The sequence below is a fragment of the Misgurnus anguillicaudatus genome, chromosome 23 (genome assembly GCF_027580225.2).
Source record: "Misgurnus anguillicaudatus chromosome 23, ASM2758022v2, whole genome shotgun sequence".
In the NCBI taxonomy this organism is placed as follows: domain Eukaryota; kingdom Metazoa; phylum Chordata; class Actinopteri; order Cypriniformes; family Cobitidae; genus Misgurnus; species Misgurnus anguillicaudatus.
This window is the reverse complement of record NC_073359.2, coordinates 17,221,446-17,238,510: the sequence shown is the minus strand read 5'-3', so window position 1 is coordinate 17,238,510 and position 17,065 is coordinate 17,221,446. Positions and strand designations below refer to the sequence as shown.

Here is a 17,065-nt window from a genome sequence, read left to right as displayed (position 1 = left end):
TAACACAATTCTGTTCCAAAAACACATGATCAACTTCAGTTTAAAAATATATTATTATGTAAATGCCAAATTAAGCTGGACCTTTATAACATTAACATTTGCATTAAAAAGCGTGTTCCTGATGAGTTTTTAAGGTTATCTGTAATAGAGCGAGTGTCCATTTGATACTCTCTTACCCAATTTATAAAAAAACTGAAGCAAAAAATTATTCATTAATTTTACACTCTGTGTACGTTTTGATAATCGTTCTCAATCTGATCTCTAACAAAATGCAATTATTTCAGCTTTTTGTTAAAAAAATTATTTTGAAAAAAAATACCCATATTTAACAGTTTATAAGCAGAGAAAAAATATATATATAATTTTTGTTTTTTTGTTTGAAAGCAGAGGGTCTGTTCTTTCATTTGATATATTTGTATGTTTATATATTTTTAGAAGAAAATTTTTCTGAAAGGCATTTTGTGAACCTTTGTGAAAATCACAAAGAATGCTGGTGGGCAACTTTAAAAAAAAAAGGCTGGCGGGAATGAGTTAAAAGAGGATTCAAGGAGATTTTATCACCCATTTATAATGAAAATTTATATTTGTCCATGTGACCAACCAACACCGTCCGCTGGTGAAACAGAGCACTATGCGCCAACTCACACAAATACTACTCGCCTCAAATGGATGTTTGTATTAGTCTACGGGAATACGTGTCTCTTTCAGCCTTTGTCTGGCTTTGTATGTGTAAATTACTGTATGTTTTAAAAAAGAATGCACCTATAGCTTTCCCTTGAGATCTTATTAAAAGAGGATTTCTGGCATCTTCTGAAACTGATTCAGCAGAGCAGATCTGTGCTAGCTCTCAGGGGAGGCTAATGTGAACTTCTGAAATGACCACAAAGAGGTTGGCAGAGGCAAGCACACATGGTTTTTCATGTCAGTGCATTAGCGGAAGAAAACCCTAAGGAAGCTTTTGAATGTCTTGCTATTCCTGTATTCAGATAACTAAGATATGAATGAATACAATGGGGCTTTATTAGCAGGGACTGTGTATTAAAAATTGTGTATGTTAGGGCACTTGGTATGCCAACACCATGTGTGTGTGTGTACATATTAATTTAGAAACCAATTAGATTTTTTTGTCAATATCACTAATATACAGTACTGTGCAGAATTAGATTTGTTGTTTTGCAATGTTATAGTAATCATATATAATTGTTTCTCAGTCTCCTTAATATAATACATAAAGAAAATACAGGAAATGTATATATAGTATTAAAAACTGTATAAAAATGTAAACTGTCATGTATTTAGGGTAAACTCCCCTTCCACTTGAGCAGTAGCAGGAAACTGCAGGATCTCTTAAACCTAAATAAAATTAAATCCTATTTTCTCATTTTATTTAATTTTCATTCTGCTCAAAAACGCTCAAGATGTGTTTAGTGCCAAGAGAGGTCACACTAAACACCAACGATGCCTAAAGAAGACATTTAGTCCTGAAAATGTAATTTTTTTTTGTACACATTTCCTGTATTTTCTATTTGTATCTTAATAAAATAGATTGAAACATAAAAATTGATAGACATACTTAAAGGTACAGTAAAGGTACAGTTTTTTCGCGGCATCTAGTGGTGAGATTGCAAATTGCAACCAACCTTAATTTGGAAACGCATACTGTAGCTGCCACAGGACAAACATGTTGTCGTCTAACCGTGGGTTCACACCAGATGCGTTTGGGGCGTCAAAATTGCGTCTACCATGCCTAGTTTGCCGCTTGAACAGTTTGAGTTTACTCGCTTTATTTGCGTGTGAAAGCCGCACATGAAAGACATTAACACGGAAATTTGTGTCATGGGAGGAGCTTCTGCGACTCTGCTGCCTTCCTGTAATCATGTCACCACTAGAGCAAGCTTCTGATTGATTAACATGTTAACAAAGTTAAAATTTTTGAACCCGCACATTTGCCGCGGCAACGCTCAATTCGCGCGAACTACACGCGCAAATGAGGTGAAATCGCGTCTACCGCGCCGCACTAAACGCCTCATTCGTGCCGCAAGACCTCCAGATGCGCGTCAATGCGTCTTTACATTGACTTAACATTGATATCACTCGTGCTTGACGCCTCTACCACGGTTGGTCTGAAAGCAGCATAAGACAACGTAGTGACAAAACACGATCTACTGACTGTCCATTTAGGGCTACTGTAGAAACATGACGAAGACTTTCATGTAAGATTTATGTAGATAAAACTGCTCATTCTAAGGTAATAAAAACAATAAAGTTCATAATGTGAGGTCTTATACACCACTGATAATATAATTATGTTTATTATATTGCATTTCTGTCAAGAGATCCTTTTAAAAGTTACACAAAGCACCTTTAATAGCATTATTACTGTGTGCTCACACCAACGAAAGCGTTAAAGTGGCCGGAAGGCATTCATTTTCAATGAGAGCCGGCGGCGAGCTCATGGACGGTGTGAGCGTCGAGGAGAGTTTAAATCAGCTCAACTTTATGTTAATTAGCTATGAAGCAGTTCGGCGGCAACCAATCGGAAGGCAGAAACCTTCGCTTGAGAAGATTTCAGAGAATGCATTCGATTGCAGACCGTCCACTACACTTTTTCTATAGCGTTCTTGGCATGGCAACCAAGGCGTTTTTGGCGCTCTTGCCGGCGGCAATGTGACCCAGTCTGTGACAAACCCAGCCAAGTCTGTTTTTGACATAAAATCATCCTACAAAATGTAAAGAACATTCAGTAAAAAATATATCCTTGACACCTTTACTATTGATGTAGTAAGGTCATGACAAAGATTAAAAAAAATGAAACATTGATGTTCTAAATCTCAAAATTAGATAATCAGACTTTACCGTGGATTTTACAGACCTATATACATACTCAAACATACATTTATACTTAAAATAAATGTACTACAACTAGTCTCAGTAATTGTCAAGCCCACTGTTTGACAACTAGTCAACCATCATGAACCATCCCTAACCAAAAGTGGCTTTGGATCAAAGCGCTGGCCACATGCATGAACGTACAACTCGCTGTTATGTACAATCCTAATTTCCAAAGATTAAAGGCAGACATGTAAAAAACAGACATGAAGGCGTAGCATGAAATGCAACATGGTATGGACAATTTAGCTCTGCGAAAAAGCTCAACTCTCACAGTTGGTTTAATTGAAAGGGATGCTGTCAAAGATATCGAGTCCAGATGTCTTCAAGGGACGAGAATCAAAGGGAGAGAAATGAACATCTGAGGAAGTTAATGTTGACTGGCCACAGACCAATGGAATCTTGCCATTAGTGAAAGCAGCCTGACGTGCATCTGTCACGCATTACTGCAGAACTCGCCAAAGGTGATCAACGCAGCTTACGGGACTGCCAAGAAGACGAGGCCGAGATTGTTGACTTAATAGTAAACAATCCCAATTCCCTTATTTGGAATTTGCTCGCTTTCTCCGAAAACCCATCTTTTCGCGTGTAGCCGCCCGTCCACGTTGAACCCGTCCGGAATTTAAACAATATGGGAGACCTCTTTCCAAACAAAAATCCATCCCCCAATCAGTGGCTAGTCAACGTCGGAGTCGTGTTTACCCTTCAGCTCGGAGGAAATAGACTGATTCCTGTTGATTACCTCTTAGGGACTTACAAAACCCTGGACAGGGAGGACACACATTAAGTCCAGACTGCAGTTTAACTGATGTCAAATGTCGGCCTGTTACTGATGTGAAAAGGATCACAGATTATAGTCCCCCAATGTTTGCAACGTGACCCCCGATCAATGTTTGGAAGAGAGTAAATTGACCCCCCAATTACACGCATGTCTTTATGTTTTTAATCAGTGTCGAATAGCTGAATGGTTCCTGTTACAGAACGCGCAAACAATGGAGGTGATGTTAAACTTTTAATCATTTTTCATAACATGTCGACTGAATGCACTGTACAGTAGGGGAGAGAGGGGCACAAACTAACACTTTTTGGCATTCAAAAACTATTTCAGTTCAATTAATCATTTTTTACACAATCAACACACACATCTCTGCCACAAATGAACACTTAGTTTGTTCGTGGGACCTTCCGTTATCCTACAATTACACCGAACGTGACAGAAGTGAAAACGTTACAACTTATCCCATAGGTGGGGTTCATTGTAAGAAACAGAGGGTTTGTTGTAACACCTGTTTAAACACAAATAATTCAATAAAATTCTGTCTATATACTAAAGGTGGACATTGTTTTAAGGAACAGTATGTAGGATTGTGGCCAAAATTGGTATTGCAATCACAAAACTTGTGGCTAAAACTGGTACTGCAATCACACAACTGGTGGCCAATACACAAAATGACAACATAAACATCAGTTGAGGAGTGCAACTTCACTTTTTAAATGACAGGACCACTGTTGTCAGTGATATAAGTATTTGAAATGAAAATGATTTCTTAATGTCTAGTGACATATCAGGGCCATTTTATGATTTATTGATATACATTTCTTACATACTGTTCCTTTAAATATCTGCCTATAATAGATAGATATCCACACATTCATCCATCTATGATCCTTCATCTAACCATCCTTGTATTATGCATCAATGCATATATTTTTTTTTCGAAACGGCTGCATAATTAAGACAATTTACAAAACTGATATATTGTATTAAGCGTTATCATTTTGATTAATACTATTTAATGTTACATTGTTTTCATTTTATTTTCATTGTATACCTGAGGCTTAATTGTAACACTGTGTGACAACTAACCCCGCTGTGTAAAAATTAGTGCTGGGAAAAGATTAATCGCGATTAATCACATACAAAATAAAAGTTAATTTTTGCATAAAATATGTGTGTGTGCTGTGTGTAATTATTATGTATATTTAAACACTCACACATACATATATACATTTCAGAAATGTTTTATATAAAAATATAAAAATGATAGTATATGTATATATACTATAGAATATATAAAATACAAATAAATATATATACACACATGTAAATGTTTCTTTAATATATACATGAATGTGTGTGTATTTATATATACATAATAATTACACACACAGCACACACATGTATATTATGCTAAAAATCACTTTTATTTTGAATGCGATTAATCGTGATTAATATTTTCCCAGCGCTACTAAAAATGTTTCTAATCCCAGCTATCAGTTACTAGAAGTTGCTGACATCTAAAAATTGTGTAATGGTGTTTTAGGTAACAAGATTAAAATAATATAATGTTGGATTTGATGACTTAAACACCCAACTCAGAAATATAAAAAAAACATAAGATGAAGAAATTTATTTCCATGCCTCCAAAACACTCTTTGTTCAATATCTTAATGGAAACACATCAAAACTTTTTTACAAATTCACAGAAGATCATCTTCTGACAGTAAGAGAAAAAAACCAGAAGCAGAGATTGCTTGGCCCTGTATAAATATGTAAAGTAACCATGTTACAATTAACCCTGCGTTAGTTTGTGCCCCACTCACCCCTACCCTTGGCTTTCAAAAAGCACAACTTTGTACCTAAAGAGTGCATATACAGCGGGGAAAATAAATATTTGACACATCAGCATTTTTATCAGTAAGGGTATTTCTAAGTGGGGTATTGACCCAAAATTTCCACCAGATGTAGCCATCAAGCCAAATGTTGAATTTATACAAAAAAATCAGAACATTTAAGTATACAAGTTGAGTCATAATAAATAAAGTGAAATGACAAAGGGAATAAGTATTGAACACATGAAGAGAACAAGGTGCAAAATGGCATAGAAAGCCAGGAGATCACATTAAATCTGTCAGTATAGAGGGCATGTATACAACGTCACCGTTGGCGAGAGGGACTGCGGTTGCGCTCACTGAGTGGCAAAAAACAGAGTGGCAGCATTTGAGTACAGCGTGACATCGGCGAAAACACTGTGAAAACGCGTCGAAATGGGAAAAAGCTGTCGTGCGATAGACTGTACTAACAGATTAACAAGAATTCACAGCTATCGTTTTACAGACTGACAAAAACACAGAAAGGAGAAGTAAATTGATCGTTCATTCCAACGTCCACAGACCACAGGTGGGTTGATGAATTGCTAGGGTCACTATCAAGCAAAGATTTTACATTCTACTTAAAAGTATTTTTCAAGTGTTGCCAAAGTGGCACCATTGTATATGTCGCTTTTGATAAAATGCCAAATGCATACAATTTAATTTAAATATTAAAATGTTAAGAAAAACACACATGCAATGTCCCCACATCTGTGAACAAAAAAGAAAAGGGAAATGCCCTCTACATGTCAATCATGTTGCATCTCCAGATTGCTGACTTCAGATTGGCTGACATGTCTTTAAAGGGCGGGGTTATTGAGAGAATGTGTGTGTGTGTATGGCTAAAACCACATATGCCTTCATCAAACACTCAGCATCAAAACGCTCAAGTAACAGGCAAATATTAACACTGCTGTCATTTCCACTACATTACATTTACACATTTGGCAGATGGTTTATATAAAGCTTGCAGTGCATTACAAGATGCATTACATTTTTTCAACATGTATGTTCCCTGGGTTCAAACCCATGTCCTTTTGTGATGCTAACACAATGCACTGAGCATAGCATTAACATTTAATGTACCTCATACGCCACTTTCTTATATCCACATTTGAACATAAATAACAAGACCTCTGTAACAAAAAATGAGCACAGTTTTGGGGAAGAAGTGTTTGAGAATATTGGACATCAATCAAAAGCTGAACAGGTTGGTTCATAAGGAATTATTCAAATTGGTTACTACAGACAACCGGATTCACCATGCTGGTTTCTTTTTGAACGTGAAACTTGCTCTTTCGGAAGTGTAAGAATTCCTTCAGAAAAAAACTTTCATTACTTTCTCAAGAAAATCAAACAGATTTATACATAAATCACATATTCTGTACTAGAACATAGAGCAAACCGAGAAGTCTGTAGCATCTGAGATCGGTTTTATTTTTTGCTTTCCTATTTATACGACTGTTGTGCAGTGGTCCAATAAACTGTGAAAACAACCTCAACGTTGCCAAATGCACACCCCAGCAGGTTCCTTAAAAACAATCAGATTTTTTTGTTTAGATGCCTGAGGCAAACACCTCATCATTAGTTATCCCTCAGAAACGGTGTCTCTCTTTTTTTCCATGTGCTAGATTTAGAAGTTAGCTACAGTGATGCTACCACCAAACCCTGTGTTTTTCCCTCTTCTGTACATTCTCTGACCCGAGTCGATCCTTCACGTGGTTGGCTGTCTGTCAGCTAACCGCTAAACACACGCTAGGCTAGCCGCAGGATGGCTGTGGAGAGCTCGCTCACGGCTGCTATTACACTGAGAACTGGTGAAAGTTCAATTTTTTTTACTCTTTGGTGCCACATCTCTCAACCTCAAAGATCACCAACAAATAATGGTTTACTTGTCCTCATGTTGTTGCTCCAATTTTTTAATACCACATACAAATTTTTATATTTCTGTATTCTAAATAATTTTTATATGGCCATTATATAGCATTGCAAAAACTACAAATCTAATGGTGGCATGAAACGTTTGCACAGTACTGTATATGAGGTTGTTTTTATGATTGTAGTTTGTTAAAAAACATCACAGAATCATATAAAAACTAAACTTGCAATTCAATGCAAGATCCCGAGGAACAAACAGTTTCATTTGTGTATCAACTGTACCAGTCCACTACTTTGATGTTTATGGAGATACTCCAGCAACCTTCGTAAGACAAACCAGATCTGCGTATGAGCCACTTCTGGCTTCTATTTCAAAGACAGCAGAGACAATAACATACTAACCTGGAACACAACAACCTTCCCATCATCAGCCTGCAGGTAAAAGGTCCAGGTGGAGGAAATGAAGCTCTGAGCGGAACTGACGATGTCGTTGCACCAGCTGGACAAGGCATCCATCACAGAAATGGGCTTGGGGCGGTTGGTCAGGGCCTTCAGCTATAGATCATATCAAAAGCAAATTGTTCACAGCTTGAAATGTTAGATTCAAATCGAAACACCACAACTAAGGATGGATTAGGCCATAGGGAGTCTAGGCCATAGGGTCCCCGGGTCTTTGGATGCCACAGACCTCCAACTAAGCTCATGGTGAGCTAACAAATGCAAAATTGTTTTTGTTGTTGTCATCACTATTGTGGTGAATTAAAGACTTCATGTACTGTATTCAGTCCTGTAATAATAATATTGAAAAATATATTGATGTATTCAGTCCTGACTTTATTTCTCACGCGCAATTTATTTTTTTAGATTTGTGATGCAATCTTTTGTCATTTACATTTATTTAGCAGATGCTTCAATCCAAAGCGACCTACAAACATTTTAATTAATTGTTTAACATTTTAACATTAAGTTTAAATTCTCCAAAAATTAAAATGTTTATTTTTTATGTAACATTGCAGCATTCATTATAAACAATTTATCTGTGTATATCATCATATTTTTTAATGTATGTGCCGTCATAAACTTGAATCCGTCTTCTCCATCTGTGAGTTCCATTTCTTAAAAAAACGCCTATCTATAGAGGGTATGCATTGACGTCACTTTTCCATGTGACCACGCCGGAACTCGCCCCGTCGAGTGGCAAACGTTCAACAAAATGGCTGGTTTTCATAGCGGCTGCTGCGAAAAACGGCAGTAAAACTGACTATTATCACACTGTAAAAAATCCAATTAATGAAATGTTGGAAGGGCAAAAATATATAAGTTAAACCAATTTTCTTGTTTGGGCTTAGTTGAGTAGACATATTATTTTAAGTTTACATAAATCTGTGTTTAAAACATTAAAGGCAGAATAGGCAGGAATTATCTAAAAAAACTTTTTTACAAGTTTGTTTAGACTGACTTTATATATCGATGCATAAGTAAAATGTAAGTACTCTGAAAAAGAGAGTATAAAAATCGAGTGTCTGTATTCCTCTCGGCACTGTTTTAAACACAGCTAACTTTTCCATTCACTCCACCCCCTCCCTTCTGGGTTTCTTCTTAAGCCACGCCCCCAAAACACATTAACGCGCGAATTACCTCAGACAAGAGGAGAGGAAGGAGCGCGGTGCATGTAATAACATCAAGTCACAATCACATGTAATAATACACCTAACTTTATCACTAGGAATATAAACAGATGGCTTTTATAAACGGATGGCTTTTAGTACTCACTCAGCCAGTGTTTTGCATGGAAGAGTTTCTGTGATGAAAGCATTGTTGACTCTGACGAGGACTACACTCCGCAGACAATACCGCTACCGCATCATCGACTCGAGGAAAAGCCACGCGATATTTACTCTCGTTTGATTGCTTCATTTATTCCTTTTTTGCCTTCGCTGACTGGATATGCAGGTACTGTAAGATGTGAATGCAGTTTCTGTGAGTTGTTAGTGCTATTTCTCTGCTGTACTATTGCTCTTCCTATTGCCTCGTGCACGTTCAAATCAATCGGGTGTCCGCATGTCTGGGCAGATCCCATAGCAACGGGTGGAGCCATAGTCACGAGAGAGAGTGATATTTGAGCAAGCTAATCATATGTTTCGTCCCGGATGGAAATAATTAACTGTGTTTAACACAGTCGTAGGAGGTCTGCGGACACTCGAGTTTTGTACTCTCTTTTTTAGAGTACTTATATTTTGATTATGCATTTGTATATAAAGACAGTTTAGACAGACTTGTAGAAAAGTTTTTTGGATAATTCCTGCCTACCCTGCCTTTAAGTGAATTGTTATTTTCAAATTCAGTCAACATTCAGAATGGCTATGTTGAGTGAACTAATTAAGACAAATCTGGTCAATATGTGGACTTATGACAGCTATGTTTCCTGACAACAAAATGCTCATAATATTACTGTTATTTGGTAACAAAATGTAATTTTAAGAGTTGTTCAGGCGTCAATGTATGTGCTTTAAGTTTAAATATGCGGTCGGTTAATATAGATAGCGTCTATTTAAAAATGTGCTCGGACACTTTCGGACGGAGAAGAGCTCCAGAAAATCACAGACACTTAAGTGCTCACACCCCGCCCAGCGCAGCCTCGCCTCGGCAAGCCCATCAGAAATCGACTGCTGGCTCTGATATCTCTGTGGCGTTTAAACATGCGATTTAATTCATTTTAATTTCTTATACTTAATAATAAAAGGTTTACCGGTATGTTTTAAATCATATTTTAGGATTGCACTTAAATGATATCGCTGTTGAATGATATTTCATATCTTTCACATTTGTTATAACTGGGCTGCGTACTGCCTCCGAATTTGAACTTCAGAGCTGAAGGTGCGAGTGGAGAAATAGTCCCAATATCATAACAATCTTAGCTTAAATTGAATTTAGTTGGACTTGAGAGCAGAGGTGGACAATACTTAGGGCCTGTTTACACGAGAACGCTCGAGGGTAAAAACGTAAAAATATTTTATCGGATGTGCCTTTCGTTTACACGGCGATGCGTTTTGGGGGCTTAAAAACGCAAAAAAGTGAAACCACCCTTCAGAGTGGAAATCTTAAAAACGATCTACCGTCGCGTTCTCGTCTAAAGAGTAAAAACGCAAAAGTTTGCTCACGGTGGCTCTCGTCGCGTACGCATTTACGTCACAGGCATGCGCCAGTTCAGGAAAATAACAACAAACATGTCGGATTATTTCCATACGTTGGACCTTCAAGTTGCCATAGCAGTTCTGATAAATATACAAGTCTTTCCAGCCGTTATACGAAATATTCACAGCTAGTATTACTGATCAGAGAAACTGTTGATGCGCCAATTCGTCGGAGGCAAACCAGACGGCTTTGGACGAGACCTGGGAGAACCAGGAAGAAGGTTGTACGCAGGCACACGGACTTGGTGTTGTTGTGTGTCAGTGCTTCACTCCGCTTGGAGTGCATACTACATCGAATATCACACACTTTTGCGTCACCATGTGCACGCAGATTTCCCCCTCAAAACGCTTGTATAAACGCGGAATAAAAAGTGATAACGCAACGCCACTTTTGCGGTTTCTTTTCAGATCGTTTCCATGTAAACGTAGCCTTAGTTACATAAGTTACATTTTCCAAGCATCTGTGCTTTATTAGGGTGTTTGTGTTGGGAAAATTGTTACTTCAATACATTCTAAATCATATAATCATACTGTGTATTTTTTAATATTGCATATTAAAATGTATTTAATACCTAATTACATTAAAATTGTGTACTTTTACTTTTACTTGAGTTAATGTAGCCTACTTAAATATTAAATGTAAAACAAAAACTTGTATTTATGAAATGTAATAGAGTAAAAATTATGATAATATGCGTTGGAATGTATGTTTTTCAAAGAAAAACACTGATAAAATACAATTAAATAGAAAGTAAAATACTTAAGTAGTGTCCACCTCTGCTTGATAGTGACCCTAGCAACTTGTCAACCCACCTGTGGTCAGTGGAAGTTGGTATGAAGAATCAATTCTGTTTTTTGTCAGTATGTAAAACAATAGCTCCGTTTTCTTGTTAAATCTGTTAGTACAGTCTATCGCACAACAGCTTTTTCCAATTTAGATGCGTTTTCCCAGTGTTTTCGCTGATTTTACACTGTACACAAATTATGCCGCTCTGTCTTTTGCCACTCAGTGGGCGTAACCGCATTCACTTTTGCCGAAGGTGACGTCACGTGCATGCCCTCTATATCCAATCAATTGAAAAACACAAGCCACGCCCATTGTTTTCATTGTGTGATATTCCGTTTGAATCTGAACTACGTCACAATACGTAAGTAAAGTCGATCACGACTTCCTCTTCAAGGGGACTTTAAAGATACAGTTTGTAACTTTAGCCTCTCTAATGCTATCTCTGTTAAAAACATAAAATTATCGGTTACTATATAGGGCTGTGTAAAAAATACAGACACAGCTAGCTATCGTGATAATTTGCCACGATAGTGTATCGATATTTCGGTCTCTACTATAGATATATATATATTTTAAATCCCTCTGTGTGCGTCAAACGTCCTCCTCCGCCGCTGCTGTAGTTGTCGCTGTCCAGTTGTCTGTTATATAAGGCCATTCAGCCAATGTCTCAGAAGATAGCGGGAGTGAGAAAATGGCAGAAAATGTAAAAAAACGCCTGCAGCTTTCAAAGCAGATGTGTGGAAGCACTTTGGCTTTAAAAAAATATATATATATTGCAATGTACCGCGTTATGCACCGCAACGCGACCATCTATCATGATATGTTTTGTATCGCGAGGCCCTTGCCAATACCCAGCCCTATTACTATATGTACTTATCTTTACATATCGTATGTTGACGTCACACTGACATTTCTTGTGGAATCGTGGCTGACGACTCAAATTTAAAGGGGACATTTCACAAGACTTTTTTAAGATGTAAAATAAGTCCCCAGAGTATGTATGTGAAGATTTAGCTCAAAATACCCCTTAGATAATTTATTATAGCATATTGAAAATGCCACTTTGTAGGTGTGAGCAAAAATGTGCCATTTTGGGTGTGTCCTTGTAAATGAAAATGAGCTGATCTCTGCACTAAATGGCAGTGCCGTAGTTGTATAGTGCAGATTAAGGGGCGGTATTATCCCCTTCTGACATCACAAGGGGAGCCAAATTTCAATGAACTATTTTTTACATGCATGCAGAGAATGATTTACCAAAACTTAGTTACTGGGTTAATCTTTTCCACATTTTCTAGGTTGATAGAGACACTGGGGACCCAATTATAGCACTTAGACATGAAAAAAGTCAGATTTTCATGATATGTCTCCTTTAAATAAATGATTATTATAAGCTTAGCATTGTGAATTGGAGTAAGGTGAAGAGATGGCTTTAAACACTACTTAAGTTAAATTAAAGCGTTAATAATACTATTAAGATACTACAGGCCTACATAAATTCAAATGCCGCTTCAGAGGATCACGTTTGCAAATAATAAATTGCATTACAGCTTTAAATTGCATGAGCTTTCAAGTATAATATTAAGATATAATGTTACAGCTACAAAGTCAGAATGAATCATTTTAAGTCACATCTGCAAAAAGTAATGTCGCTATTACGCAAGAGAAATCAAGGCCTTGTTTTCTTCAAGGAGGACCGAAAAGGCCAGTACACCGGGGCCTCGCGGGACCACAATCCGTCCTTGAGGAAACAACGAAGTGTAAAATGTTTTACCTTCCTTCTTTTGATCTCAGGCTCAGCGGGTTGGCTGGCACACCCGGTGCTACAGGCCTCCTGCTCCAGCAGTTTGCTATAGGCCTCCTGGCACGCTGCAAACAAACATACATAAAGGATATTACCTGTCCATCTGTGTCTAACACTCCCCACGGTCAAGCAGTCATCAATATAATCAAACATCAGATCATCTGCTTCTTGTGCCAGAAGCTCCGAATTGATTTTCAAGCCTAGCAGCTTCCCACTGACAGCGCTGTATTGAATAGCTGTGTTTGCTATAACATCTTCAGATAAAAATGAGCGCTATAAGGCTGTCTGCACACTCAATATATGTCCTTGGGCTACGCAGGGCCTCATTCTGAAACATTATTGGTGTCAAATGTTTGTGTCTGCTTCTTTCGAATGTAGCGAATGCATTTTGACAAGCGATTCACTTTAGAGAGATATTTCTAAATTTGTACAAGCTCACAATTCAATTTAATTTGAGTGGTTTTTATACTTCATTCGAAAGTTCTGGGAATATTGTACTTTAGAAAAAGCTGCAATAAATTGCTACATTCATGTCTTTCTTTTCATTTACTGACAAATGAAAGTGCTTAATAAAGAGCAAAGGATACGCATCAGATGTGTGATTGATTGGCTTACTACCACCAAGAATTGTGGGAAATGTAGTTTGGTGGTGCATTCCTGTAAAGTCCTTAAAGGAAAACACCACCGATTTTCAATTTTTTACTATGTTTTTACCTCAACTTAGACGATTTAATACATACCTATCTTTGTTCAATGCGTGCACTTTTAATCTTTGTACAGCATCTCGTGAATGTGCCAGCATTTAGCCTAGCCCCATTTATTCATTCAAACAGGGATGAATTCATAAGCCACCAAACACTTCCATGTTTTCCCGATTTAAATACTGTTACACGAGTAGTTACACGAGTAAGTATGGTGACACAAAATAAAACTTTTGTTTGGAGCCATAGGAATGAATGGGGCTAGGCAAAATGCTAACACATTCAAGAAGCTCTGTACATGCACTGAAAAAAGATAGGTATGTATTAATTCATCTAAGTTGAGGTAAGAACATAGTAAAATATAAAAAAAACTGTGGTGTTTTCCTTTAAGCAACTAAAGGCAATTATTCTTCCATAATAGTACACAAAACGCATACAAGCTCAGCAGTACCAATAATTAAAAGTACAAATGCTAATTTGACTCCATCCATGTAGTTTGCAGGGGTGAGGTCTTACCTCCCTGGCACTCTTCCTTGCTGGTATTGATGCCTGAATTTCCATTCACAAACTGGCAGATTGAGTAGAGCCGGCAGCCGCGGTGACAGGCGTTCATGATGGAGTCCTATATGAACAAGGCAACTTCGTAAAAGCTTCATTCAGAACAAATCGATTTTATTACTTTGTACAGTAAAAAGTGTATACAGATTTCAAGAACCAACACAAGTAGTTGTTCAATACTTTTGGTTATAAATAGAGATGCAATTATGATTAGATATAGGCTGAAAATCATAACCGAATCATTTGAACGTTTAAGATGTTCTGGATATGAGGAGAGATTAAGCTAACATGGGAGAAGTACCCTGTCAGAAAAATTGTCAAAATATGTACCCCAGCTGTCACTGAGGCGGTGCCCTATTAAAAAAGTACAGCTTTGGTCCTAAAGAATTCATCGTTGTACCTCAAAGGTACATATTGGTACCAAATGTGTATCTAATGGCACATATTAGGACTTTTTAAAGAGTATGACTGCCCTGTAACAGCTGGGGTACGTATTTTAACCACTTCGCAAAATTCGGAGCTGGAAAATCAAAGACCGGTGGTTCGAATCTATAAGGGTTACGACCTAAATGGTTGCAGAGATCACTGGTGTGACATTAAGCACATAAACCAATGTTGCTTCGGGTGTGTCCTTGCATGCAAAGTAGCAAGTCTGAGTTATTTTTGTCAGCTGTCCTGACTACAATATAAAAATTGGATTCTCTAAGTTCACTTTAATTGAATAGACTGAATTGTTCACTTTGAATTAAGATATTGAATTTGTTTCTATAGGAAGCATGACTGAAAAATCAGAAAACAACTGCAAAATATTTATGAGCATGTTTGTGTGACTTCTTGTATTCTTGTTCATTTGTGCAGTATATCCAAATAGATGCATTGTGCAACACCCCATATACTGTATATTTCATCATTTATTCTGCTTTTCTTTATTTTTGCTGTTTTCTTGTGTCTTTTCTGTTTGTTCGAACGTCCATTTTATGTAAAGCTGTTTTGCAACAATGCAAAACTTTGAAAAGCCTATCAGAATATATTTGAATTGAATCAAACATACAGTACAAAATATGTCAAGTCTACACGTGGACAGTCTATTAAAACGCAATCTCGTGCACACAGCTCACACCATACAATTTAGATGCAGTATTAACTGATAGGCCTATTGTCTTATTCATGTATTTGACAGTATAAAAAATAAACAAGGAGATTTCACGCTATTAAAGGCAAACAGCGCCGACAGACGGCTGAACCGACAATATAAGTATATGAATGCAATAATAAAGTAATTCACGGGTGCGTTACACCAACACCTCGTATCTGTGACGTTTAAAGCCATAATAATAATGCAACACGCCTTTATAACACTTTTCAGATTTCTATACACCCTCTGAAGCAGAGGAACTATGATAATGAAAGTAAAATAAACAGACAAAGACGCATTTAAACCAGAGAAATTGACCTGGTAAGACGAATATGATATAACCTGCAGTGAAAGGATAAGACGCCGTTTATGGCCAATGCACCGCACCTGCTATGGTGCATCATGCATTTATACCACAAATAAAAACATCCTCTATCCCATATATGAAAATACAACAAAATTCCTTAACATTACGTCAACTAGATAAAAACCGAATGATCGCGAAACATCAACCCACGTCTGGCCACCATCAAACAATAGAGACGCGCTCGCTTGGTTGTTAACGCGCTTAAATGTGTTCGTTTTGCGCATTTATAATTCAGATTGTTTCGGTTCGATTTAAACAGATCTGCGCTCCGGACACGTATGAACGGTATATTGTCATTGTCTACATATACAGCGCGATATAATCTATGCGTCATAACGCATAATTCACGGCCTTATCTATGCACAAAAGTACCGTTCCCATGCGGTGCCAGGAACTGGGACACAGAAATCTATGAATCGATAAGGAATCGGTTCGGGATGCTGCAAAATAACGCTCGCGTCTTTTGCGCAGTGCCGAAGCTGCGGACGCGCACACGTTTAGTGCAGTTTAATGTCATCTTACACGTTGCCTATTTGTTTCAATTGCATGTAGACTTTATCAAATGATTCTGAAAAGCAAATACAATCTTAGCTAAATCATTTATTCACTGGCCGTTACTGTAGAAGCATCTGGTACGTGGCACTTACTTTGGCGGGGCTTTTGTTTTTGATGGACATCTGGCATTGTTTTTTGCAGTAATTGATATCGCCCAGTTGGTTGTCAAAGAGATCGGATGATGCCGCCGCCAACGCCACTAGAATGAGAGAAACGAGCGCGGAAACGCCGCGCACCCTGCCGCCGAACTGGAGCATGTTGTTTTGCGTGATTCGGTAAGCACAGTCTCGGCGTGCACTGGCGCGTCTGCGGGGTCCGGTGCGTCTCGACCTGCCGAAGCTGCTGCTGCTGCTATATCGTTGCGGGCTCCGATCTGCCTTGGCGATCTCGTGCCTTTGATGCGCCGTGTCGTCACTCTTCACATCATCACGCACGCGCTGCTGTTGTTCTTACTGGCGCGTCTGCGTCCTTTACATTGAAGTACGAAATGAGGGTTGGATGTACACACCTAAACGCCAGGGAAACATGAAAATTATTCCAGTATTGCA

The 17,065-nt window shown here is 37.8% G+C and overlaps 2 protein-coding genes across 6 annotated transcripts in view; one reads left to right on the top strand and one right to left on the bottom strand.

Annotated features, from left to right (window-relative positions):
• The window catches only part of tmem59l (transmembrane protein 59-like), a 28,105-nt gene extending 11,211 nt beyond the window's left edge, over window positions 1-16,894 (bottom strand). Inside the window, exons 1-4 of the mRNA XM_055216632.2 lie at window positions 16,610-16,894; window positions 14,419-14,524; window positions 13,172-13,266; window positions 7,822-7,974 (exon numbers count right to left, since the gene is read on the bottom strand). Of these exons, the coding sequence (XP_055072607.2) occupies window positions 7,822-7,974; window positions 13,172-13,266; window positions 14,419-14,524; window positions 16,610-16,774 (519 nt within the window). The 5' untranslated portion in view covers window positions 16,775-16,894. The remainder of the gene's footprint in view (window positions 1-7,821; window positions 7,975-13,171; window positions 13,267-14,418; window positions 14,525-16,609) is intronic.
• Window positions 1-17,065, top strand: part of crlf1b (cytokine receptor-like factor 1b) — a 43,138-nt gene that overhangs the window by 17,587 nt on the left and 8,486 nt on the right. The window lies entirely within an intron of this gene.